Source organism: Schistocerca piceifrons, chromosome 4 (assembly GCF_021461385.2).
Source record: "Schistocerca piceifrons isolate TAMUIC-IGC-003096 chromosome 4, iqSchPice1.1, whole genome shotgun sequence".
NCBI classification, from domain to species: Eukaryota; Metazoa; Arthropoda; class Insecta; order Orthoptera; family Acrididae; genus Schistocerca; species Schistocerca piceifrons.
Window position 1 is genome coordinate 573151449 of NC_060141.1, and position 26831 is coordinate 573178279.

General features: G+C 42.0%; 1 protein-coding gene across 1 annotated transcript; it reads right to left on the bottom strand.

Moving 5' to 3' along the window:
* Window positions 1-7510: 7510 nt before the first annotated feature.
* Window positions 7511-26565, bottom strand: LOC124795466 (putative defense protein). The gene is made up of 6 exons (XM_047259496.1): window positions 26428-26565; window positions 20947-21158; window positions 15177-15313; window positions 12852-12943; window positions 10691-10757; window positions 7511-7947 (listed from the first exon to the last, which is right to left on the bottom strand). The coding sequence occupies exons 1-6, from the start codon at window positions 26487-26489 to the stop codon at window positions 7912-7914; spliced, it is 606 nt and encodes a 201-aa protein (XP_047115452.1). The 5' UTR covers window positions 26490-26565; the 3' UTR covers window positions 7511-7911.
* Window positions 26566-26831: the final 266 nt, after the last annotated feature.

A 26831-nucleotide genomic window follows, 5' to 3' on the forward strand; every position in this document is an offset into this window, starting at 1 on the left:
CTAGATTTTTATACTGTCGCAAACACCCCTCACACATTTTTCATGCCTTATGGGAAGACCACTGCTTGTCTTGGCCCCAATCTGTATACTTAAATAAGCGAGATATGCCTGTTTGAGTCATATATGGTTTTCTAGCGCTTTTGGTTGGTTGGTTGGTTTGGGGAAGGAGACCAGACAGCGTGGTCATCGGTCTCATCGGATTAGGGAAGGATTGGGAAGGAAGTCGGCCGTGCCCTTTCAGAGGAACCATCCCGGCATTTGCCTGGAGTGATTTAGGGAAATCACGGAAAACCTAAATCAGGATGGCCGGACGCGGGATTGAACCGTCGTCCTCCCGAATGCGAGTCCAGTGTCTAACCACTGCGCCACCCCGCTCGGTCTTTTGCATTTTGTTGTATATGTAACAGAAGGCATCTGGGGGCTTTACGCAGGCTCTGCGGGACGATCTCATTTTTTACCTCCGCAAAGAAGACAACACAAATTTGAGTTTATTTCTATGGGTGTATTTTCTAATGAAAAGTACAATAAACCAATCACATACACTTTACATGACAAAAATATCAGTGCTGATGAGTATATAGACAGAAAACGCCTTCTTGTCATATGTCTGCGCCTACACACAACACTAAAGGGATGCTAAATCAAATCTCACAAACCAGAGCTAATTAGATAAAACTAACGTCGCATTTGGATTCAGCTGCCACAGAATACCCTTAAAGTGTTGAAAACAGCAAGCAAAGGAATAAAAATCATTTGTTGACCAGCTTTTCACTTCTTGCATTACTTTGACGTTCGTAATTTTTGTGCTAAGCAAGTAGTTGTCCTCCTCTCTGCTATTCTTTGTCAGCTTCGTGTTTGCTTTACCTTTATCCTTAAGGCGTAGTCCAAGCTATGTATGTTGTCCATGTCCTTTAGCAGTTCCAGTTCTTCCTCGTACATGGCCAGAAGAACAATTTCGTCTGTGAACCTTAACGTTGGTGTCTATTACCGAAATTTTCTTTCAATTACTGTATTGTCTTCGACAAATTGAATAGCAGTAGTGATAAGGTGCAGTCCTGTGGGTTTTCGAATGTGTCTTTCTATCCTCGGTTCATGCGTGCAGGCACCATCTACAAATTCTTAAGTTTTATTCATATCATTTTGTAGCGTCACCTGCAGGATGATTCAGAAGTATCTCTAGGGTTTCACAAAACAGACACACATTTCATTGGTTGGAGCATCTCTCCTCCAAGTTTCTAATTCACATTACAGGTAAAAATGGAAATGTCGTGTGGCTAGGGCCTCCCGTCGGGTGGACCGTTCGCCTGGTGCGGGTCTTTCGATTTGACGCCCCTTAGGCGACCTGCGCGTCGATGGGGATGAAATGATGATGATTAGGACAACACAACACCCAGTCCCTGAGCGGAGAGAATTTCCGACCCAGCCGGGAATCGAACCCGATCCCTTGGGATTGACAGTCTGTCACGCTGACCACTCAGCTACCGGGGCGGGTGTTCGGTATGGGCATCGTTTGTGACGTGGTAACGTCAGTACGGGCTGAAGAGAACCAGCGTGCAGTTCACTGAAGTCGCACCGAAAGCATCCCGCTTTTGAAATCTGTTCGTTGGGTTGCCTATCTGCAGAAGCAAACTACACTACTGGCCATTAAAATTGCTACACCACGAAGATGACGTGCTACAGATGCGAAATTTAGCCGGCAGGAAGAAGATGCTGTGATATGCAAATGATTAGCTTTTCATAGCATTCACACAAGGTTGGCGCCGTTGGCGACATCTACAACGTGTTGACATGAGGAAAGTTTCCAACCGATTTCTCATAAACAGCAGTTGACCGGCGTTGCCTGGTGAAACGTTGTTGTGGTGCCTCGTGTAAGGAGGAGAAATGCGTATCATCACGTTTCCGACTTTGATAAAGGTCGGATTGTAGCCTATCGCGATGGCGGTTTATCGTATCGTGACATTGGTGCTCGCGATGGTCGAGATCCTGACCTAAGTCTTCACTTTCTGTGTTAAGTTCCTTCTTAGAGTAGTTCCTGCGATCTCTACTAGAACTTTCCCTTCCACATAACGCTACTTCGTTTTCTAAAGAAATAAATTGCTTCTCAGTGCCATTCTGCTCTGCCTTTCTGATTTCATTATCATTACATTCAATACATTGTATAGTAGGTGCCTTCTTTACAAAGGGCGTTGCTACCGGGTTTAGTCTGTACGGTTGCAATCTGTAAACGCTTGCGTCCTCACACAACGCTACACGTTTCCCTGCCGTGCGAGGTCGTTGCCTCTGACGTTTCTATCACCATACAACTGACGCTCATGCATTACGTCATCGGCTCGCAGCTGATTGCAATCAAAATACTGTACTCTCTTATTTTACCTGCCTCCAGCAGTACCTCCTCTTCCACTGTACCTACCCCGGTAACCATTACCTCCTTGTACGTCTATTCTATTCACATTGACCTTCGTTCTATTGTCAATGGGTCTAGCGGGAGGCCTATATTCTCTCCAGTTACTTTCTTCCTCATTCAGAATGTTTGCTACTCTTTCTAAATAATGGGCAAACCGGTCAATGTCATCCTTGAAAGCAGAAATGATCTCATTTCGCCAATATAATGGCAACTTGTTTTCTGTTCCCATAATTGTAAGCTCGGTTTCTACTTTAGAGTTCAAGTACGACGAAGTTGTAACCCACTTTTACACAAATCTTTTAATGCTATCTTTCTTAGGGTCATACCTCTCCCCAGATCAAAACATATTCTGAACCTCCATCTGCTTCCTCTTTCCCCAGTATTCTTCGATAAAAACCTGTTTGAAATCTACTAGTCTATCGTATTTTTCTGAAGCTAAATTACCCCAGATTCTAGCTTCACCCATTAGGTTCGAGGTTATGAATCCAATCTTTTGTTTGTCACTCCACACTTTAGGTAAAAGTCTTCAAAGTCACTCCAGAATTCTTTCGGATGAACGTTCTTATTTGTATCAAATTTCAGAAATCGACGATGCGTAACATAGGCAATTTTTGAAGATTCCACAACTCCATTAGACACTACACAAACGTTATTGTTATTACCATTTTGTTCAACTTTTGTTAGTCTACTTTCATGGTTACACAGTTGCTCATTCACACTAGTACTAAATTGCTGGATATTAGTTTCAACGTTAATAATCTTACTAGCAGCTTGCATACCAAACTTATCACACACATCTTAAACTTTTTTCATTTTATTTTCTAATACAATGTGACTTTCCTCACAGCACTTTTCTATCTTGTGAATCTGTTCCTGAACTTTACTTATTTCTGAATGTAATTGTTGCTCTACCTGCTGGTTGTTCTCAGCAACTTGCTCAATTTGTGAAGTTAGTTCACTTTTCACTGTTACAATAGCAGCACTACATTCGATTTTTACTTGATTAATTTCTTCTTTAATATTATTACCAAACAAAGTCAGGTCATTTTTCCATGAATCCCTCAAATTCGAAATTTTACTTTCCATTTTGGATTCCATTTCGACAACTTCAGTGTGTAACTCGTTTATTTCCAACCCTAATTTATTCATTTTAGCATCAAGGTTAGTACCCATTTTATTTATTTTATCGTGAATATCAGAACTTAATGACGTTTTAATTTCGGATCCCAAACCATACATCTTACTATCAATATCCAACTCCATTTTACACATATTAGCATTTATTTGTCCCATATGTTGCAAGATATTTGCCGACACATCTGACACATTGTCCTTCTGATCCCTAGCAGCTGACATTGGCTCCTGTTTTGTTTCTTTAACATTACCAGGTGTAATTGGTTCCGATATATTGTGCTCACTATCCGTTCCATAATTAGCATACATTGAATCTGTCAAACTGTTAATCGTATTAGCTTGTGACATATCAAAACTCAAACATATGTGACATTGATTATGTACCTGTCTTCTATTTCATGTAGGTCTGCATTACATTACCTTAAGTTTCACTACATACGACTCGTGGCATTGCCAATGTTTTTCTTGTACTAGTGTATGTTTTGCCAACATACAGATAGATGTCACTCGTTAACACTGTATGTCTGATCGAAAAATTACTATTACTTACATTTTAATTATGAGCATGGTGTGTGGCCTCCTCACTGGTCAATTAATAATGTGGCTTGACTTTGACACGATCTGAATGACTGGAAATTTTTCTAATTGCTGGCATGGATTGGCTTTTGGTTTTGTGTGTGTGAAATCTTATGGGACTTAACGGCTAACGTCATCAGTCCCTTTTTGGTTTTAATGCCATCGAAAGGCGGAAGTGTGTACTATTTATAATGCATTCATTCATAACTATATATTTCATTTTTCAGTCAGTTCCTCGTGATAACTTATGTTTAACACACAAGAGTACTTTTCAAGCGGTGTGCTACTCAGTAAGCTGTTCTGGTTTCTTGCATGTATGAATATGTACTGTTGTCATCCTTCATGAGACACTGCATCCTTGCGGGCTACTTAATATCCCTGTGTGTGATTGTTTCATGGCAATACATGATATACGATGCATTCGCATATGAATATTTGCATCATGAACAGTTTCCTTGTGGGTATGTTTCATACGTTCTATGTATGTGGGTCCCAAATTCGGTTTATACCACGTCCCGGACGTTCATTTTATAGATATGACATAGTGTATGCCCCTCATTTGTGTACACTTAAGCATTTGATACTTTGACACGACACATTCATTCATAACTACTGTGTGAGGTACTGTTTCTTCCATTCATCATCTTTTACAATTATTTTGTCTTACAGTAAGTTATTTCAAGGTTGTGCAGATAATGAGTGTCCGATTGTCAAATAAAAATCGTGAATAGTATTTAAAGAAGTTTTAATAAATAGTATAATTGTACAATGTATTGAGTGGAAATTCATGATGGTACATTTTAGATATGTGACAATGGGTGTATCTGTTCTTTCTGTCAAAACGTTCGGTGTAAATTCAGAGTCTTGCCTTTTGTTCTCATTCCATTTTAATCTGCTTCTATGTAACTTGACCGATAAGTTCATAGTGCTGTCTTTAATGTTTTATGCATTTATGCAGGCCTGAAGATGACGCAAAGCGTCGAAACTGGTAGCGATAAAATAAAATAAAATCAGAATGACGGCTGTAGGTGTTCTTATTTTTTGTCAAGATAGTAAACGGACGTCGCCCCAGAGACGTCCTGCTAAAAGCATGGACACACAAAAGCTTTTTACTGTCATGTGTGAGGTGATAGCGAGGAAAAGTTTCGAAAATTATGGGAAAATTTGTTGCAAATCGCTCTCATTCTTTATTTCTGGATGAATACATTCTGGGTAATTTTCACACTGACAAGGGAACCTCCCCATCGCACCCCTCAGATTTAGTTATAAGTTGGTACAGTGGATAGGCCTTGAAAAACTGAACACACATCAATCGAGAAAACATGAAGAAGTTGTGTGGAACCATGAAAAAAATAAGCAAAATATACAAACTGAGTAGTCCATGTGCAAGATAGGCAACATCAAGGATAGTGTGAGCTCAGGAGCGCCGTGGTCGCGTGGCTAGCGTGAACAGCTGCGGAAAGAGAGGTCCTTGGTTAAATTTTCCCTCGAGTGAAATGTTTAATTTTTTATTTTCAGCCAATTATCAAAGTTCAGGCACTCATACATAATCAACTTCGCTCTCCAAAATTCAAGGTCATGTTCAGATTTGCTTGGACACATGCAGGATTTGACAGTCTACACACGGAAAAATTTGAAAACGTTAAAAACATATGTTTTGACAGAGCACAGGGAAAACTGTGCGACTGCGAAACTGTTGCATTCATTTTTTGCAGTTTATGTGGCAAACTCTTATGTTTTCATCACTTTTTCGGGAGTGATTATCACATCCACAAGAAAACCTAAATCGGGCAAGGTAGAAGAATCTTTTTACCCATTCGCCAAGTGTACAAGTTAGGTGGGTCGACAACATATTCCTGTCATGTGACGCACATGCCGTTACCAGTGTCGTATAGAATATATCAGACGTGTTTTCCTGTGGAGGAATCGGTTGACCTATGACCTTGCGATCAAATGTTTTCGGTTCCCATTGGAGAGGCACGTCCTTTCGTCTACTAATCGCACGGTTTTGCGGTGCGGTCGCAAGACACAGACACTAAACTTATTACAGTGAACAGAGACGTCAATGAACGAACGGACAGATCATAACTATGCCGAAATAAAGCAAGTAAACATTTAACTCGAGGGAAGACTTGAACCAAGGACCTCTCGTTTCGCAGCTGCTCACGCTAACCACGGGACCACGGCGCTCCTGAGCTCAGATTCTCCTTGATGTTGCCTATCTTGCGCATGGACTACTCAGTTTGTATATTTTGCTTATTTGTTTCATAGTTCCACACAACTTCTTCCTGTTTTCTCGATTGATCTGTGTTCAGTTTTTCAAGGCCTATCCACTGTGCCAACGTATAACTATATCTGAGGGGGGTGCGATCGGAAGGTTCCCTTGTGAGCTACGCTGATTCAAGCTATATACAGTTTCTAACGATAATACTCGTTTCATTATGTTAAACCTTTACTGTAATATTATACCCCTTAATAAGCAGGTTATGACAGCGTTTTAAATTTGTAAATTCGGTCAATCATATGAAACTCTCTAAATCCTTTTTACCCTTGGAAGTCTTTAGAATGGCAACCAGCAACGGGCACAGTCCTCCGTGTACTGCCTTAGCCGTTTGGTGGTACAGATTATGGTCAAAATGGTTATCTGGACGAGCTATGGACGCCGCCTGTGACCGAACAAAAAATGGCTCTGAGCACTATGGGACTTAACATCTGTGGTCATCAGTCCCCCAGAACTTAGAACTACTTAAACCTAACTAACCTAAGGACATCACATACATCCATGCCCGAGGCAGGATTCGAACCTGCGACCGCAGCAGTCCCACGGTTCCGGACTGAGCACCTAGAACCGCTCGGCCACCGCGGCCGGCTGTGACCGAACAGGCAGCTGCTGCGTGGCGGTTGGAACAACTTTCTGGTTCGTGATAGCAGTAAACGAAGGATACGTGCAAGTAAAACTGTGTCGTAGTTGCTTGTCGATAGAAGCCAAGTAGCGCTACCAACCAAACCCAGAGGAAGTACAGCGTTTCCAAAGTTATGATCCTCTTTTGCTTGGTTCACTGCTGAAACTTTTCGTGTATTTTGCGACGAATGAGATGTGCTTAGATGAAGCATTTCCAAGAAATCTGTATAACAATCATTTAGTTTTATCTTCTTTCGGCTTGTTTTTCGGTAGTAGTAGTGAATGATATTGATTTGTGTGAAAACCGGCACAGAACTTTTCAGTTCCTTTCAGAATTATCTGTACTTCATTAGATATTCAGATTCACCCTGTATACAGTACTTTGTGCTCTATCACTAATTTTCCGTCATAGCAACTGAGAAATATGGTTTGGAAGTTAAGAGTAACGTAATCAGCCTAGGAGAACGGGAATAAGGGCAAGTAAAAAACAAATCTTATTTTATATAGATAATATATTTCAGTTCAAGTCCTTAATACAAAATTTGTGGTGATAAACCTCATGCAGATTTAAATACTCAATCGTATGCGGTCGGCAGATCCATGTACAGTGCAGACTGGTTGCCATGTCCTGAACAAGATGGCGACGGAAGCACGCCACTTTGGGTAGCTGAGTTCCTTTGGTCTCTCCTGAAGCTCACTCGTATTTGCTACAAAAAGCTTATCAAGTCTCTCGTGCTGAAACGAATCGCTGATATCATGTAGCTAACGCCTCCGAGAAGCGATTACTGTACAATTTCTAGCAGTACAGTACGAAAAAATGATTGTGCGTCGATTTTGTTATGTTATGAAGTTGATACTGGATATGTTCGTTGTTGGGACGACGTGTTTTCTGTTGTTAAGCGGCAACAGCGTTGTCAGTTGAGGTGACTTTCTGTAAAGAAACAAAAAAAAACAGTTAAGCTAGAGCATTACAACAGCTCATGAGTCTTATTGTAAGTTCTGATATGTGAGTATTAAACGCAGCTGTCCATGATGAGTGCAAGAATAGTGAATGACGAGGACGTCAGGTGTGGCTCCAGAACTTTTGGGACGAACTACTCTGAACAGAAATGGTTTTACACAGTACAACAAAACGATGCTAACAAACTTGGAGGAGTTTGGTGAGTACCTTGAGGAACAAACTGAGAACGTGAACTCATCTCAAGAGTTGTCATCAACGGCGTAATACGTCGACGAAGGTACAGACGTCAGTGAGTTCCTTCATAAATTTGAACGTTGGCGCTCTACAGTTCCTTTGTGATAACTGTTGACCTGTTTAAGGCCATTAACGTCCTGAATGCTGTGATACTCATTTGGAGGATTTCACCTGCAGTGCGTGAGTCTACAAGCTTGCTTGTCCTACTAAAGGGCGACCTACCGACAGGTACTGATCCCTACAACTCTGAAGAATTGTAATGTCTTTCGATGACATTTTCGAAGCAATAGCATGGTGACCAGACTAGGGTTTCCGTCCTCCATTTGTTCCTCTATATACTGTTTGTAACCCTTCGAAGTTTCTAGGTATCGTTTTTATTTTACACCCTGTGTTATCAAATGCTCTGTTTTCACCGGCTGCAGATAACAAGTACCTGCGAGTGTCTGTAACGTGCGGCTAGACTTGTGCTCTTCTGATCGATGACATGACGTGACGCGGTTGAGTTCTGACACAGGGGAGCATGACTCACAAGGAAGTAGCGACTGGAGCTGTCTGCTAGGTAGCAGACGACACTTCGACCTCTCCAGTTCGCGGAACGAGAGGCTGCGAAGTAAGTCGGCTAACAGAAGGATAGCAGGTGCTCTGCCGAGTTACTTCGAGTCGGGTTTTCTCCGTGCACTTAGCTGTTACTGGACGCTTCTGGGGTGAGGTGCCACGTGGAGTCAGAGGCCAAAAATTCATTCCACGGCCACGAAATACAGAAAGACCGTAAAATAAAAATGGGACAAGGAAGAGCGTCTAAACCTCCATTCTGTAGACAGACTTATGCTTATTAATTGAAGATGTAAGATTTGAAAATACCTATTGTCTTAAGGAATATGTAACTTCTAAACTTCTTAAGCGATTTTAAAGGACCAATTATCCCCACCCCGCAGATAGCGCTTGAACAGCACTATCGAAATACAGTTTCAAAATGTTTATTAATAATATACGTTTCGAACTATGAGCCAGAATGTTAATTCAGAGAATTAAAAAACTTATTTTAATGCGAAACAAATTATCAAACCTTTAAATGTAGCGACAGTGTGAATAAGTAGACTGCCATAGCTATCTGTAGTTGGCTCTGAGCACTACGGGACTCAACATCTGAGGTCATCAGTCCCCTAGAACTTAGAACTACTTAAACCTAACTAACCTAAGGACATCACACACATCCATGCCCGAGGCAGGATTCGAGCCTGCGACCGTAGCGGTCGCGCGGTTCCAGACTGTAGCGCCTAGAACCGCTCGGCCACTCCGGCCGGCTATTTGTAGTTCTCCAACTTTCATTATGTTTAATAATAAGTAATAGCAGGTAATGCTATCTTACTGAAAAAAATGTAAACAGTAAGGAAAAAAATCTAATGACACCACGGGAAAGCTGGAAAAATTCGTCTAAATTCGCACGTCGTATTTGTAATGAAATAAGTTGAATGTAAATCTGAGAATTTCGCAACAACAGATCTCGTCTATTTAAGGGCGGCGGCCACATTTTCTGGGGACAAATTCCTTTGAGAGCTATACGAGGACGAGCGTCTGACTGAATGAGCGGTGTGTCATTTCAGCCGCTGAGAATTTTTCCAGGTTGTATGGTCGTGGTCCATGGAACTCTTCAATCCCTGACGTTTCGTCCAAGGCTACGTTGGACATCTTCGGAGGTGCTCCTGATTGTGCTGAGTCTTGCACAACCAGGAGCACCCCCGAAAATGTCCAACGTAGCCTTGGACGAAACTTCAGGGATTGAAGAGTTCCATGGACCACGGCCATACAACCCGCAAAAATTCACAGCAGCTGAAACATCCGGTCGTGAAAGCCTTCATTGTATGGTGTGTCATTTGTTTTTGCTGGTGAGTCGAACTTTTGAGGCAAAAGTTTCGCGGCCCTGTGTAAAAATTTGTGCAGGAGTTCTGAAAACAGTTTCGGCATTGGTTTCATGGATGAACTCTAAAGAGAGTCGCACTTGTAAAATTTTATGATAGTTACCTGCATGATATTAACTTTAAGTAGAACCGGATTTTGACTTTTGAATTTTTTGCAGTTAGCCTCAGGAACTTGAACTCTGAACAGTGCGATAGCGTGCCGGAATCATCACTTTCGTAATATCGTTCGGGTCCACCAATAGGCATCAACGTAGCCAACAAACACTACATCGGTCACGCACTTAATCCTTTTAGTTGGGAAAACGCTAAAGGTTTTAGGACAGGCAAGTATGTGGCAAATGGATACGGAATAGCTGATGGTAACAGTGCTAAATATTACGATTTCTTATGTGACGTGGGGCCTGGAGAGACCTGGAAAACGAAAGAGCAGCTACAGGAACCACCCTGATTTGGCCCATCAGGTAAAACCATGGTTGTAGACATCACACTTAACTGCTACAACTGGAAATTGCGATCAACAGGCTGTTACCGCCGAGACTCCAGGCTGGTTGCATACGTACCGTGACGGTGATCTTCGGTGACGTGACACCGACCCAGAATTCGGAATAGCTCTTCACGAATGTGGCCCTGTAACAGAAGGAAGATAACGTGAAGAACATCCGAATAACTACTATACCACACTATAATGAGTGGCAACACACTGAAAGTTGGGTCTGAGTAAAAAATGTATCCACAGCAGTAATACTCTCTCTTCTTAGACGCACATCATAACTTTAAACTGCGCGAAAGCATATCTTCGCTTATTCGCCATTCACTTGCTCTTTACTCCCATAATCAAACAATAAAAACCAAAGAGCGTGGAAAGAAATCGAACTTCCTGTTATGTTGCTGGGTAGCATGTCTTACGGTATTAAAAAGTAGAATGAAGAAACTAAAAAATATTAGAATATAAGAAGCTTGATTCTACCTCTTTGCGAACAAGCCGCTACGCGTAAGATACATTTCATTTTGAATGGTCATGCATCGTATTTATTCGACACTGCCAAGCAGACTAACGTGAACTACGTTTAACTTTTCCTGCAAGCAGGAAAGCAAATTAGGACCTGTTATTAGTTTTACTGTTAAGCTGCACAGTTGTTGTCGTTTCAAGATTTTGGAGGAGGGAGGGAGGGGTTTTAGACAATTTTTTTAAGAAGTGGCAACATAACAGTTAGTCAGTGGTTACATTCACTCCACGTCCATGTCCGTCACGTTTAAATTGTATCATTACCGATAGGGAGGCCTCAGCCACTTTCATTAAGAAAAATGCAACTTGGGTGACATAGTCCAGTGACGTCACTATTTAGAGAAAAAAATGTGTAACTACAAAGTTGAATTTCTTCTCAAGCTAATCACGTCTCCGTCCTCGTAAATTTATGAATCTTATTTACGGTTAGTTCAACAGTTGTTGTCATCTGTACTACGAAAAAGTGTGCACCGCAATAAATCGTGTCGCACCTCATTTGCTTCTTGTATAGAATGGAAACGAGGCAACAGCACAGAACTGTCTCGTGCTTGGTTCCGCGAGCCGCCGTGAGTAACACTGTAACCAGATGGGCCTTATTCACAATTCACTAGTCACATCAGCAGATCGGCTTACGTTCTGCGCTACGGTCTATGAACGCGTTTAACGACCAGTGAATCAACAATTAAACAGTCATACAGAACCCGGATGTGTAGACGCTACTTCCTCATACGCCCGGATTATTTATTACGTACAACAATCAACGAGAGAATCCAGGCATCTATACATATAAAGAAGAGTTCCTGTTTGTTTGTAATTCATGCAAATCTACAGTTTTACTCCGATCTTGATGAAATTTAGCACATTTTACCTTCAAGACAAGAGAAAGGTCACTGTCTATATACGACTTCGTAATCTAACTTGATACATATATGTATGTAAGATATAAAGGGGGAAGATTATGACCAAAAGTCTCCAAAAGTTCTTGGCTGATTTACGTCATATTTCTAAACGATCCTCTAATGAACATTTGGGCGTATGATTTACTTCTAAATTCCTGGTCGATTTACTTCCAATTTCTACAGTCAGATGAAACAATGAAGAAAATAAACGAAAATTAAATGCCTAACAAACGAAACGTATCGTGATCAACTGACTGTAATTCCTATCGGAGATTGAATTACAGTGGAAATGCCCGTCTTGCTGATAGTATGATCAGACGTCACTAGTTCACTGGACTAGCGGAAGTCCGAGAATCTGACAGAAACACGATTGAAAACGTTTATGTATTGATTAGTTACCGTTGTTACATACGCAGTGGAACAAGGCTGGCTGTGAAGAACCTATTGCCAAACGTAAGAGAGGCCACCATCATCACGGGTTACGCAGCAGGCGAAGACATATTCATTCCCCGCACTCCGCTGATAACGTGATTTAAATATGTCCTTACATTTGAAGATGTTAAACATGCCGGGCACTGCAGTTGCTCTCGAAAAATTTTGTACTGCCACAATGCTCGTAAATTTTCTTCAGTAACTTGAAATTGCAGTTAATATCTGTATATCATTTATCTTCATGAATCATTAGAGTAGGATAAACATTACAAGACCAGGATTACCCGACCAGGCACATTCACTTCCTAACTGTGAAGCGGATATGTAGTAACAGCAAAGCAAGTGTTGTTCCCAGTCGGCTACTAAATCTACCGGAAAACTTACGTGAAAACTATTTCACCGCCGTCGTTTGGTGCCTTCCAGTCGATATCCAGCGTGCTGAGCGGGGTCGTGTACGAGATGTACGAGTAGGCGTTCTGAAACAACAAAAGCAAAGAGTTACACAGCGGCGCACGCTATTTATCTGGTGAAGTTCTCAGAGCAATTTACAGTGTTTAGTACACGTACGAAGTGTATTTAGCACAACGGACCATTTGTGGAGCAAGGACCAAAGTATAGAAAGGAACAGTACATACGGATTGCCATTTTGTCTGGGGTTTCGAGAAAGCTGTTTCAACAAAATCTTTTCTAACAACTCTTGAGAAGGAAATCGTATATTCAACCAGTGTTAGCAAGATGAAGAGATGTACCAGTACCGGTATTACCAGTACGCGTCAGCGCTATAGTTGCGTACACTCCATGAGCAAGGATAGTTCAGACCTGAAAGAGGAGGCACCTAGGAGGAAACTACCGTCTGCAGTTCACAAGGAAGTTTTCAGATCCCTAAACTGAAAAAAAAAGCTATGGAGCAATATGTGTTACTGAAACATTTTTGAAGGCTCTATGCTCTTTCCCTCAACTGCAGTCAAACTTTTTCAGTAACGAATAGAACAACTGTGGACAATTCTTAAAGGCCATTTGAAAATCAGTTATAATAAGACTAACCTATTGTCGATTGAGCACATCAAAAATAAGATAGTTGTGGAGAGTATTGTACCAAGAGTGTAGTGTACCTAGGAACACAAGATGTTGCCAAGTCGGTATTCAGTCTAGTGAATGATTTTAATATCAGATGAAAGAACGCTCAGTAGAGACTACCGCATCCATTGTCTGGCACTTTGTACCGTTATTGTATCTGTGAGATATGAGATCGTCATTTGAGCAGTCGTTGCAAGTATTTTTACTTCTACACATTCTAATCAAGTATAACATCCCAGAATGAAAAATGCTCCTATATAGCCCAAAAAGGCGACTATGTCCTTGGCAGAGCTAGGGACGTAAAATAAGGGAATTAGCTTGTCGACTTATCTAGTAGCTTCAAAGACATTTAAAACATTTTAACATATTCGTGTATTTTTACTTGTTGGTATTGGTATCCAAGACATGTAATATAGTGTATCGTGTCAAGTAAAGTAAAATGATACATGATTTCATGTCTTATAACATAACATATGTCATTATGTCATCCAATATGGCATTTGTCACGCCGTTTCATTAAAGTTTAGACTGCAAGCATCCACACTCTGGGATATTTCATGTTACAGATGCGCCCTTACTCTCTGATACTTCTTATTGTAGATGCATCCCGCTGTCTAGAAGCATACCATGTTATGCCTTTTGGTTCTTACATCCCTCACCATACATGTAATACGGGGGGAGGGGAGATCAACCCTCCCGAACCACAAATCAAAAAGTTAAATTGCTCAAGCGTCCCACCAGGAACTTCTTTTAGCTATTGTATGATATTATACATTGTTTATTACAGAATTTCATCTTCATGTAGAAGACAACCCGGCGAAGACTGCTCGAAATATTGCCCATGTCATGGCACATTGTCACCGCTGTTCGTAGCGTGAAGCGGGAGACATGAAAAAGTGATCCGATTTGCAAATCTATTTTACATCTTGACGGTACATATCCTGACATGGGTTCCGAATGAAAACTTTATCTGCTAAGTCCACTCTACAACTCCTACAAGTCTATAAAGGGACTTGTATAACACACTGCATAGGGTGACTTTTCAATTGTGCAGTTATGTCACCTGCAAAAACAACGGATAATTTACAGACTGAAATTCCAGCCATTTTTCCGTTTTGCCATCCGTAGCCAGTAACTCAAATCACAGTTATTTGTATATAAGAATAATTGTCAGAAACTTCTTGCAGTGGAAACAGGCAGCCGTTGTTGGAACAAGTGTCCGTAAGGATGACTGCAAGATAAATTATGTTACACTTGCTCGGCGGCACTCGCCAAGTGGTTCTGCTTACCAAGTCCAGATAAAGTACCGGTACTTTTTTCCCAAAGTTAGGACCCTCTTTTGATTCGGCTGCAACTGAAACTTTTCGTGCGTTTTGCGATCAGTGTGCAACGTTTAGGTGAAGCAGCTCCACGAATCTTAATAATGTGATCACTTTACGTGTGGATTCTTCTTCTTGTTTACGAGTATGGCAAAACAAAATACCGATAGGTCCGTGTATATTGGACTGCGTGAAAAATGTTACATAACTTTACCATTTGTTTAAACATTATCTGTAGGTCGTTTGTTTCTCGAAGCTTGAATAAATCCCCTGCGTGTATCCACCTGCCTCGGTCCAGAAAGGCAATACTCACTTTGTGTCCGGGCGGGCAGTCGGTCAGGGCGATTTCCTTAGTTTCGCCGCTGGGCAGCACGAACTCGCCTACCGGCTCTTCTCCTCGACGAGCCTGCAGGTAGACGCCTAAGAACTCATCGACGCCCGATATGTGCACTGCAAGAAAAATATTGACGGTAACCAAATGTAACAAAAACTGCAGCAAATCACTTACAGAATAAGGATGTTGTGTCGAGTGGCAAAGAAGCCAAGCACAAACGCAAGGTGTATGTGAAGTATGTTAGCGGCAAGAAACAATCAATGTCTTCTCTGCACGATAGCAATGGAGATACTATCGAAGATAGTGCTGCCAAAGCAGAGTTACTAAACACAGCCTTCCGAAATGCCTACACAAAAGAAGACGAAGTAAATATTCCAGAATTCGAATAAAGGACAGCTGCCAACATGAGTAACGTAGAAGTAAATATCCTCGGAGTAGTGAAGCAACTTAAATCACTTAATAAAAGCAAGTCTTCTGGTCCACACTGTATACCAGTTAGGTTCCTTTCCGAGTATGCTGATGCATTAGTTCCATACTTAACAATCATATACAACCGTTCGCTCGACGAAAGATCCGTACCCAAACACTGGAAAGTTGCAAAGGTCACACCAATATTCAAGAAAGGTAGTAGGAGTAATCCACTAAATTACAGGCCCATATCGTTAACGTCGATATGCAGCAGGATTTTAGAACATATCTTCGAAAATTGTGAATTAGCTCGGAGAAAACGGTCTATTGACACACAGTCAACATGGGTTTAGAAAACATCGTTCCTGTGAAACACAACTATCTCTTTATTCACATGAAGTGTTGAGTGCTATTGACAAGGGATTTCAGATGGATTCCGTATTTCTGGATTTCCGGAAGGTTTTTGACACTGTACCACACAAGCGGCTCGTAGAGAAATTGCGTGCTTATGGAATATCGTCTCAGTTATGTGACTGGATTTGTGATTTCCTGTCAGAGAGGTCACAGTTGGTAGTAATTGACGGAAAGTCATCGAGTAAAACAGAAGTGATTTCAGGCGTTCCCCAAGGTAGTGTTATAGGCCCTTTGCTGTTCCCTATCTATATAAACGATTTTGTAGACAATCTGAGCAGCCGACTTCGGTTGTTTGCAGATGATGCAGTCGTTTACCGACTAATAAAGTCATCAGAAGACCAATACAAACTGCAAAACGATTTAGAAAAGATATCTGAATGGTGCGAAAAGTGGCAGTTGACCATAAATAACGAAAAGTGTGAGGTCGTCCACATGAGTGTTAAACGGAGCTCGTTAAACTTCGGTTACACGATAAATCAGTCTAATCTAAAAGCCGTAAATTCAACTAAATACCTAAGTATAGGAGAGTGTGTCACTGACATTATACAGGATTTGGGGTGGACACCATTAAAACAATGGCGTTTTTCGTTGCGGCGGAATCTTCTCACGAAATTCCAATCACCAACTTTCTCCTCCGAATGCGAAAATATTTTGTTGACACCGACCTACATAGGGAGGTAGGGAGGAACGATCACCAAGATAAAATAAGGGAAATCAGAGCTCGCACGGAAAGATACAGGTGTTCATTCTTTCCGCGCGCTATACGGGATTGCAATAACAGAGAATTGTGAAGGTGGTTCGATGAACCCTCTGCCAGGCATTTAAATGTGATCTGCAGAGTGTCCATGTAGATGTAGATGTAGAAGGTGCATAATTGTAAAAAAAAAAAAGGAAGATTAGGTTTTGGCGTCGCGTAGACGACGAGGTCATTAGAGGTGGAGCACGTGCCATTTACAGAAAACGTTGTGAAACCAAATCTGGATGGTCAGACGGGGCTTGAACCGCTGTCCTTCTGAATGGGATCCAGAGTCTTAGAACTTCGCCACTTCGATGGTGCATTAACTGCAGTCAATGCTGTTTGGTTGTTAATAGGGTTCAGTGTGAGAAAGTATCTCTTAATAACGTCCGATTTCGCCACTTCGATCGTGCATTAACTGCAGTCAATGCTGTTTGGTTGTTAATAGGGTTCAGTGTGAGAAAGTATCTCTTAATAACGTCCGAATCCGTACAGGGGTTGAACAAAAATAACGAAACATCGGCAGAAATGCATGTTTAAACATGAAAGCAGATGCGCTGTTGAACTGACGACGAATGGTACTTCTGTAATGGGCTTCAATACGTTGCAAGTGTCATTCGTGGTCAGAACAGTGTTCTGTGTAATTGTGAGTATATTTTGTCACAGCTAAGTGAATTCGAACGTGGGAAAATTGCTGGTGTTCGTATGGTGCTTCCGTAAACGTGGACACGGAAGTGTTTGGTGTTTCAAGAGGCAACGTATCGAAGATTTGTACAGATTTGGACAGCCATGTAGTGGAATTCTACGGTACCTATTGTTACTTTGCAAGGTCGCATACTGCCAAGGATTACATGACTATTTCTGCTGACCGGGTCCATCCTATGGTAGAATGTTTATTCGCCAACGGTGATGCTGTGCCCCAAGATGACACGGCCCCTCCTGACACAGCCCGCATCATTCAGGACTGGTTTTGTGAGCTAGAGGATGAATTGTCGTATCTCCCCTGGCCACCACGGCCACCAGAGCTCAATATTATTGAGCCGTTTTCGTCTACTTCGTAGAGGACGGCGATTGATTGCTATTCATCTCCGTTACACGAATGTGCCACTATTTTGCAGGAAGAATGGTTTAATATTTGCTTGAAAAGCACAGAGGACTCTTATTTATCCATCCTGAGATGAGTGGAAGCTCTTCTGAATGCCAACAGGTTTCCTACACCGCCCTAAGCATTGTAATGCGTTCCGTTTTTGGTGTTTCCATAATTTTGTCTAACTCCTATACATTTGGTTACTGACTCGTCAGGGAGGAGAACGTTCATCTGGAAAAGGTGCTGACATTCCATCCAGAGTGGATTCTTTCCGGCCGGCCGGTGTGGACGAGCGGTTCTAGGCGCTTCAGTCTGGAACCGAGCGACCGCTACGGTCGCAGGTTCGAATCCTGCCTCGGGCATGGATGTGTGTGATGTCCTTAGGTTAGTTAGGTTTAAGTAGTTCTAAGTTCTAGATGACTGATGATCTGAGATGTTAAGTCCCATAGTGCTCAGAGCCATTTGAACCATTTGATTCTTTGCGATGGTCGACGTCAGAATTATGGTTCAAATGGCTCTGGGCGGACTTAACTGCTGAGGTCATCAGTCCCCTAGAACTTAGAACTACTTAAACCTAACTAACCTAAGGACAACACACACGTACATGCCCGAGGCAGGATTCGAACCTGCGACCGTAGCAGTCGCGCGGCTCCAGACTAGCGCCTAAAACCGCTCGGCCACTCCGGCCGGCATCGGAATTACCTTCAGTTGCGATCTTATTAAAAAAAACGCCGGTGAACCAAAACCACCGCTGTAGCAGTTTCGTAAACTACATAGGGTGTCGTACGATGTACTCATAAATGCAGCAAGATTGCCAAACGATGAAGTAATTTCAACAGTGGCAGAAATTCTAGTATGTGCAAGAGAACTTGAAAACAAACATGTCATTTTGCTACAGAATAACAACATTATTGAAATCTTGGCGCTCAGTCCGGAACTGCGCGACTGCTACGGTCGCAGGTTCGATTCCTTCCTCGGGCATGGATGTGTGTGATGTCCTTAGGTTAGTTAGGTTTAAGTAGTTCTAAGTTCTAGGGGACTGATGACCAAAGCTGTTAAGTCCCATAGTGCTCAGAGCCATTTGAACCCATTTTGAAATCTTGGACGGGCGTGATTACTCATTAAGTAAACGTGACGATAAATAAATTAAAATGCTAAACGTAATATTAACTAACGTAACGTGTTAACGTGTAAGCGCTCGACATTTTCGGCTTTGTCGGATTAGAAACAATTGTAGCTTCAGCAGAACCTACACAGTCGCTCCAGTCGCAATACAGTCACATGCGTTACGCATGTGCAGCGTTAGAAAAGCTTATAGTGCTTCAAGGTATCAAACATTGAAAACGTGGTTTATGACAGAGTCGATATAAACACAGCCTAAAGCACGAGGAAATGGTGAATACCTAAAGCGCGACTTCACTGTTGATGTATTAAGTGAGTTGTAAATACTTATCTCTCCGGTTCCAACACATATGAGCCTACATGTTCAGCCAATTCTACATATTTTATTCACTCAATAAGCTTCGACTCCCCCCTGTTCTAATGTTTAAAATATTTTGTGGCTGGAAAAGGTTTTCAGTCGAATGAAGGGGTTTTGGTGGTCGCAGATGGGTATTTTGCATATCTTCGAGAATTGCTTCAAACGACAGAGAAACCACCCACTTTTTATATAAATTTAATGATGGCAAGAAACATTTCGGGATTTCGCCTATCTTCAGTTAGAATAATATAGTTCGGTCTTCATCATTATTATGTTTATTATGTTTATGTCGACTGCATTTTGAAGAACGCTACAGTTTCCTTTACCAAAGTTCCTACTTCATATGTATATTTATATGAAATTTGAAGTTAGAAGCACTTCATTCTGTATTATAAATGTACGACTTGGAAAATGGAATAGATAAAGGGAACGAAGTTTTGTAAACGCCTTCTGCAATGTTAGTTATATAGTCAAACACAATTATGATAATAATCGTATTGCACCAATTGTAGACAGACGAAATCACAAAGCCTTTATTGGCGTAAATTAAGTTATGTGGGGATATTCATAAGTATCTCCAGCGTTTGAGAGTACGATTGCTTGAAAACTGAAAGGCATACAGAAAGTAGGAACATATCGCTGGATAGAGCATCTCTCCAAGTTTTTAATGCTTGCTACAGCTGTTCAGTTTGGACACCATTGGTCACGCGGTAAACGTCAGCACTTGAGTGAAATTCATTTAAGTCGCTGACATGAAATGCCCGGAAAAGTGAGACAGCAAACCGCTTTGGAGTGCTATTCACTGGCCTGCTTATCTGTAGGTGCAAGCTAATTCGATACGACAATAAGGGCAGGATTATTTGTATACATGTTCTGTCTCGCTTGTCACCTGTGCAGCTGTGCAAGGAGGCGTATTACAAACCGAAACTAGGAGAAATTCTCTCCTCTTATATTTGTCATTTTTCGGTGTGTCTTTCAGTTTTCACGAAGTGGTCTTCTACAGCCAGTATGTACTGATCAGTACCACGTGTGTCTGCTTTCTTAGCTGAGTGGTCAGAGTATCTGACCAATGCAAACGGCCCAAGTTCGATTCCCGGCCCGGTCGGAGGTTCCTGCACTCGGAAGCCGAGTGTTATCATCGACAAGCAAGTCGCCCAATGTTGCGTCAACTGCAAAGACATGCAACTCGGCGGCCGAACTTCCTCGGCGAGGAAGTAGTTAGGGAATTCAATATTCCGAGATCCACAGTGTCAGGTGGGGACTCCCGATCATCAGTTCCACCGATCATTTCATTTTTTCAGTAGCACTGTATAAAAATGAATGGTTGGTTGCTATATTTCTGCACGTAACAGGTAATTCAATCCACAGCCACGGAGGTTCACCACAAGTATGACGGATAAATTAATCATTCCAGAACTGCGTTACAGACACGGAGTATATTAGAGGAATAAAATGGGCGGATTGAATTTACCTGAAACAGGAACTACGTTGAACATGAACGGGTATTTTAACTCTTTCTCTGTCAGGGTGAAAAATTAGGTCTTTGTGCTTCTGGAGCACACACAGTAAAATATGGCGTGGGAGTGTCACAATACCAACTTCTTAAGGAACTGCTGCGTCTTACCTTTGACGATGTCTCCGCCATTGACAGATGTCGGCGCCGCCGTGATGGTGTAGGGTGAAGGGTCTGTTCTGGGCTCCGCGTTGCCGTGGAGAGGCCTCATGGTTTTGCACACGCTGGGCAGTACAGGCCGGTGGTCAAACCGCGGAGATGCAGGAGCGGCCAACGCCGCCGACGCCATCAGGAGTACAGTAGCCACCACCAGCTTCATCCTGCTGGAACCACATACAAACGTTTCAGTGAACGCTGCTCTGCTAGCCCTGCGCGCCTACACTGAGGTGCAAAGCGATATGCACGTATACAAAGGGCGCTAGTGTCGTGTACGCAAGGTATAAAAGGGCAGTGCATTGGCGCAGCTGTCATTTGTACACAAGTGATTCCTGTGAAAAGGTTTTGGACTTGATTCTGGCCCCAAGACGGGAATTAACAAATTCTGAACGTGGAGTGGTAGTTGGAGCTACATGAATGGGACATTCTATTTCGGAAATCGCTAGTGAATTCAATATTCCGAGATCCACAGGGTCAAGAGCGTGCTGAGAATACCAAAATTACCTCTCATCACGTGGCCGATATCCTTCACTTAACGACCGAGAGCAGCGACGTTCGCGTAGAGTTGTCAATGCTAACAGACAAGCAACGATCAATGTTGAATTTTCGACTAACGTATCTGTTTGGAGAGTGCAGCGAAATTGCTTTAAAGGCCTATGGCGCCAGACCACCGACGCGAGTGTCTTTGCTAACAGCACTATATCGCCAGCAGCGCTTTCCCTGGGTTCGTGACCATATCGGCTGGACCCTGGACGAGTGGAAAATCGTGGTCTGATCAGATGGGTTCCGATTTCAGATTATAAGAGCTGATAGTAGGGATCGAACCTGGCGCAGACCCCACGAAGCCATTGACTCATGCTGGTGGTGGCTCCATAATGTTGTGGACTGTGTTTACGTGGAATGGACTGAGTCCTCTGACCCAACTCAACTGACCATTCACTGTAAACGGTTATCTTCGGCTACTTGGAGATCGTTTGCAGCCATTCGTGGACTTCATGTCCTCAAACGACGATGAAATTTCTATGGATGACAAATCGCCATGTCACCGGGCCCCAGGTGTTCGTGATTGTTATGGACAATTCGAGAGAATGAACGGACACCTCCCAGATCATCCGACATGGATCCCATCGAACATTTATGGGACCTAATCGAGAGATGAGTTCGAGCATAAAATCCTTTATCGGAACCACTTTCGCAATTGTGGACGGCTATAGAGGAAGTGTGGCACAATATTTCTGCAGGTGACTTGCAACGACTTGTTGAGACCGTACCATGTCGAGTCGCTGCACTGAGCCGGGCAAAAGGAGGTCCGACACGATATTAGCAGATATCCCATGACTTTTGTCACATCAGTGCAAAGCGCACTGCTTCTCTGGCACGAACAACCGAGACGACTGCCGTAATAACTGAACCTATTTATTTTAAGGAAATTAGAGGTGTACCGTTTCACTTTGTGGCAGTCCTCTCCCGTCGCTTTCTGGATGATGTTAATTAAGTCCATGGTTCATTAACCACTTTGACGACTGTGCCGGCGCAGCTCATTCGGATGAATGGACGACAGACGGTCGTCAGGATTAATGTTGCTCGGCGGTTCCTCGGCAAGTGTAACAGCTCGGATTACTCAAAATATTGTTAGTCGTTATCGGTTCGATCCTACTTCCAGGTTTGAACAGCAATATGGTGACAGTTGAGGGATTCCATAGCTGCAAGATGGTTGAGGATAGCACCACACAATGTTATTTGGGCTGATTGCGGAAAAGACTTTTTGAACATACGAATCCTGGAAATAACTGGGTAATTAGTTAGTTACACTTTCCACAAATCATTTGAACGATTCATTTATCAAAGCGTTGTGTAACGAGTCTATGTACAGGATATGTGTACTTCATTAGTGTTAACATTAACGAACATATTTTTTAGTCCTATTCATGCACACTACTAGTTTTTAAACGAAAATTTATCCATAGAATGGAAGGAGCTCTCTAGAATAAATGATTTAAAGTGCGATTCTAAATTATTTTGCTGTCAGAACATGTTATTGGACATAAGATGAACAAAAAATTTGTTGCTACATATTGAACAACTTTCAGAGCCACTGACGGATTTAATAATGGGTAGTAAAGGTCATTTTTTCCTCAAGTGTTGTAGGTAGGTACGGACACTACTATTCACAAATTTTGATGGATTTTTTGTGACTAATTTCATTATCGGCTATAGGTATTGTGATGGTACAGTTAAAATGTATGACTACCGCTGGTAAATACCGCATACTATTCTTACTGCTCGCTTTTGTTCAATCATTACTTTCTTTATAAGTAATCAGTTCCTCAGAAAATTATTCCAGAAGAAACTACTGAGTGAAAATAAGCAAAATAAGTCAGAGATTGATTCGTTTGTTTCCAAGACTAGCAGTTGTGCGGAGAGCAAAAGTAAATGAACTGAACTGTTTTAGCAGCTCAGTAATAGGCTTTTTCTGGTTAACTTTTCATCAATAGCTACACTAAAAAACTTGAAGCATTGTGCCCTGTTTACTAACTCCTGTTCATGTGCTATATCAATTGTTGGTATGACTTTATTTGTCCTACACAACAGAATACAGTGTGTTTTCTCCAAAATTCGTAATGATTCTCTTATGAACACACTGTGACGAAAAAGACTGAATATAATTCAGTTGGTTCTAACGTCACACTCTTCTAGCCTTTGCAGATGACTTAAAAATATTTTCGGAAACAAAGCTACAGCAGTTGAGCAAATCAACGTGTTGAAAGATGCCGTAGAAAAAGTTGGATTGCAGATCTTTCCAAAGGAATAGAATTCCTAAAGAGCATTAAAAAGGCTCCAAAATTCATAAGCACAAGATATGGTAGAATTAAGAAAGTGAATAAATTTAACTACCTGGGGAAAACAGTAAATCCAAACGGTATAGGTAGATAAGTGGACAAAAGTGGGGCGCAAATAATGGAAATAGCTTGTCAATTAACGAAGAAAATTTATTATAAAATCACCCTTAGCAAAAAAAAAAAAAAACAAAAACCGTACAATGCTCTCATAAAACCGGAGTGCCTTTATGCAGCGTAATGTTGACTCCTCAACAAAAGGGGAGAAATTGAAGAGTTGGTGATAAAGGAATTTACTGTGGAAAATACTTGGGTTAAGAAAAGGTGGGAGCACATGGGCCATGAGTGAAAAGAAGTAATGAAGAGTTCTACATGGAAACTGAAAAACTATGTGCTGCTCTCAGGGAAAGGAGAATTTCATGTTACGGTCTCTTGGTTCCAATGAGCCGGGAAAGACTGACTAAAGAAATATTTGACAAAAACCACAAATCGCAAGTCAGTTGGTTCTGAAAATTGGAAGAGGAATCGGAAAAAATTAACGTTACGAAAGCAGAAATTCTAGACAGGCCAACTTTTCGAAACAAGATTAGGAAGTCCAAGGCTTTTTAGGAAACGGTCAGAAAGCGCTTCATTGAATGGACAGATGAAATAAGAAAAGAAGACAGTGGAAGAATGAAGAAATACTGAAAAGATAGAATCAGCAAAGAAGACAAGTTCATGAGGACGCAGTGTGGTCCATAGACGGCTGAAATCGAAGAAAGAAGAATATAAGAACGGCCACAGCCAGCCTTAAGTCGATTGCAAGCGCCCAAAAACTGGTTGACGAACAAAGTTTTGCAACCAGAAATAGTGATTTCTGACCGCGATACAAGATCAAGCCATAGAGACGAGGAATTGCCAGAAGTCTTGCTGCAGAAGCAAGTAATAGATGAGAACTGCGGGAAGTATGGGACTCAGAAGAGACCATATCACACATTACATTTGGTTGTAAATCTCTGACAACCACGGAATATTTGTTAAGGCAGGATGAGTCACCAAAATAATGGGACAGAAATACTACTTAATGAAAGGCTTTCTCGCATGCTACGGACATGATCCTCTCACTGTTCTAGAAAATTACAGTACTAACTGGAACCACAGAACAGCATCTGATAAGGCGATCACATGCAGTTGATCTGACGTAAAAATGATCTTGAAAGCTGAACAAGATGCCTTCCTCATAATGCAGTCAGAAGTTGCCCAATTGTATCTGGCAGAAGAGATAAAAGGCTTGTGGGAAAAGAAGTCAGTGGACATCGTTCCACTGCTAAATTGAACACCAATGTTATCCCAAAACGAACTGTGAACCGTCTACAGGGTCTAAAAATGCATCCTTCGCTCTGAGGGCAGCTGCAAAAGTACAGTTCTAGTGAATACCTGCAGAATATTTCGTCGGGTTCTGGGAGTACACAGTCAAACCACTGAAAACTTATTTTTAAGTCATCATCATTAGGTCAGTACAATGTAAAAATGAGTTAGGCAATAAATAATAACATTAATAAAAAAACATAAAACTTTTACATGCATTTGAAAGTGTAAGAGTAACCTATAAGCTCGTCGGGATAGAGATACTTGAAAGATGGCTTATTAAAAAAGTTCAAAATGTTCAAATGTGTGTGAAATCTTAAGGGACTTAACTGCGAAGGTCATCAGTCCCTAAGCTTACACACTACTTAACCTAAGGACCTAAGGACAAACACACACACCCATACCCGAGGGAGGACTCGAACCTCCGCCGGGACCAGCCGCACAGTCCACGACTGCAGCGCCCCGACCGCTCGGCTAATCCCGCGCTGCATTAAGAAAGTAATTGGTGCAATACAAACTAAATATGTTTGGAAGATGAGAAGTAACGAGGAGATATACAGAAAATATTCGAAACAGTGGCAAAGCGAAGGTTAATCTGCTTTGCGCACCTCTACAGAATGAAGGAGAACAGCTTAACGAAATTGATATTCCTGCACTTTAGGAAAAAGATGTCAGCGACAGTGTTGATTACAGGAAAGGAACTAGAAAGAAACAGTATCGTCAGAAATAACAGAAACTTTCCTTAACACTAGAATACGATACGTAAAAGCTTTCAAGAAAGAAAAAAAGTAAGGAATAAGGAAGAATGAGTGTGGAAGAAAGGTTAAACTACGGAAAGGCGACGAAGTGTAGACCAGAAACAGTAGAAGAAAACACGGGAAAACGATGGAGTACTGGAAACAACGGAGATAGGGGTAGCAAGTAGCAGCAGTTTAGTGATCCCATCAAATAATTATAGTTCACTTCGGCAATTCATGCACAGATATAGTGACCTCCCACGTTACTAAAACATTACGCACTGTAAAACTCTGAATCTTGGAGTGGCCCTGAACTAGGAAACATTGCTCTACTGCACATAGTCCTCAAGTGAAATTCTAAGCTGTTGAAAAAAGTGACATTCTATGCTGCTGAAAAAAGAAGAAAACGTACATAAGACATGCGGAAAGAAAAACTACGCTCAAGCAATAATTGCCCAGTACGTGGGCCAGAATGGCACGAAGCTCAGCCAGCAGCAACAGCTGCAGGGACTGACCTGTTAGCGAGTGAGTCGAGTGCGTAGTGCGAACAGTAGCAGATGGTGCAGTCGGTGTGCATGCTGTCCGCTGCAGCGGCGGGGCTTTTATACAGCGCGAGGGCCTCCGGTACTTCCTCGGTGACCCACACGCACCGCTCCGCTGACTTCGCCGATAACAGCCTACCCCCTCCGTCCGCTACTTCCCCCCCTCCCAGCTCGCCTTCCGCAGTGTGACCCCGTCAGTCTCTGAATCGCCTCTCGTGAACAGTTGCGGCAGTACGCGCTGGAGCGTTCGGATAAGCCACTTTGCGCGGAAAGTGCCAACCGCTGAAGATTTGATTTCGGCCACATTTAATCAATATGGTGGAGAAACAGTACGGTACCAGTTTAACGTGCTATTCTATTCGAGGGCGGCTCGGTCA

What these genes read in the sequence shown, in the direction of transcription:
- LOC124795466 (XM_047259496.1), bottom strand. Translation starts at nt 26,489, where the DNA reads ATGCACACCGACTGCACCATCTGCTACTGTTCGCACTACGCACTCGAC. An exon ending in CTCGACTCACTCGCTAACAG is followed by an intron (nt 21,159 to 26,427) that starts GTCAGTCCCTGC and finishes ATGTGGTTCCAG; the next exon opens with CAGGATGAAGCTGGTGGTGG. An exon ending in GGCGGTGAAATAGTTTTCAC is followed by an intron (nt 10,758 to 12,851) that starts GTAAGTTTTCCG and finishes CTTCTGTTACAG; the next exon opens with GGCCACATTCGTGAAGAGCT.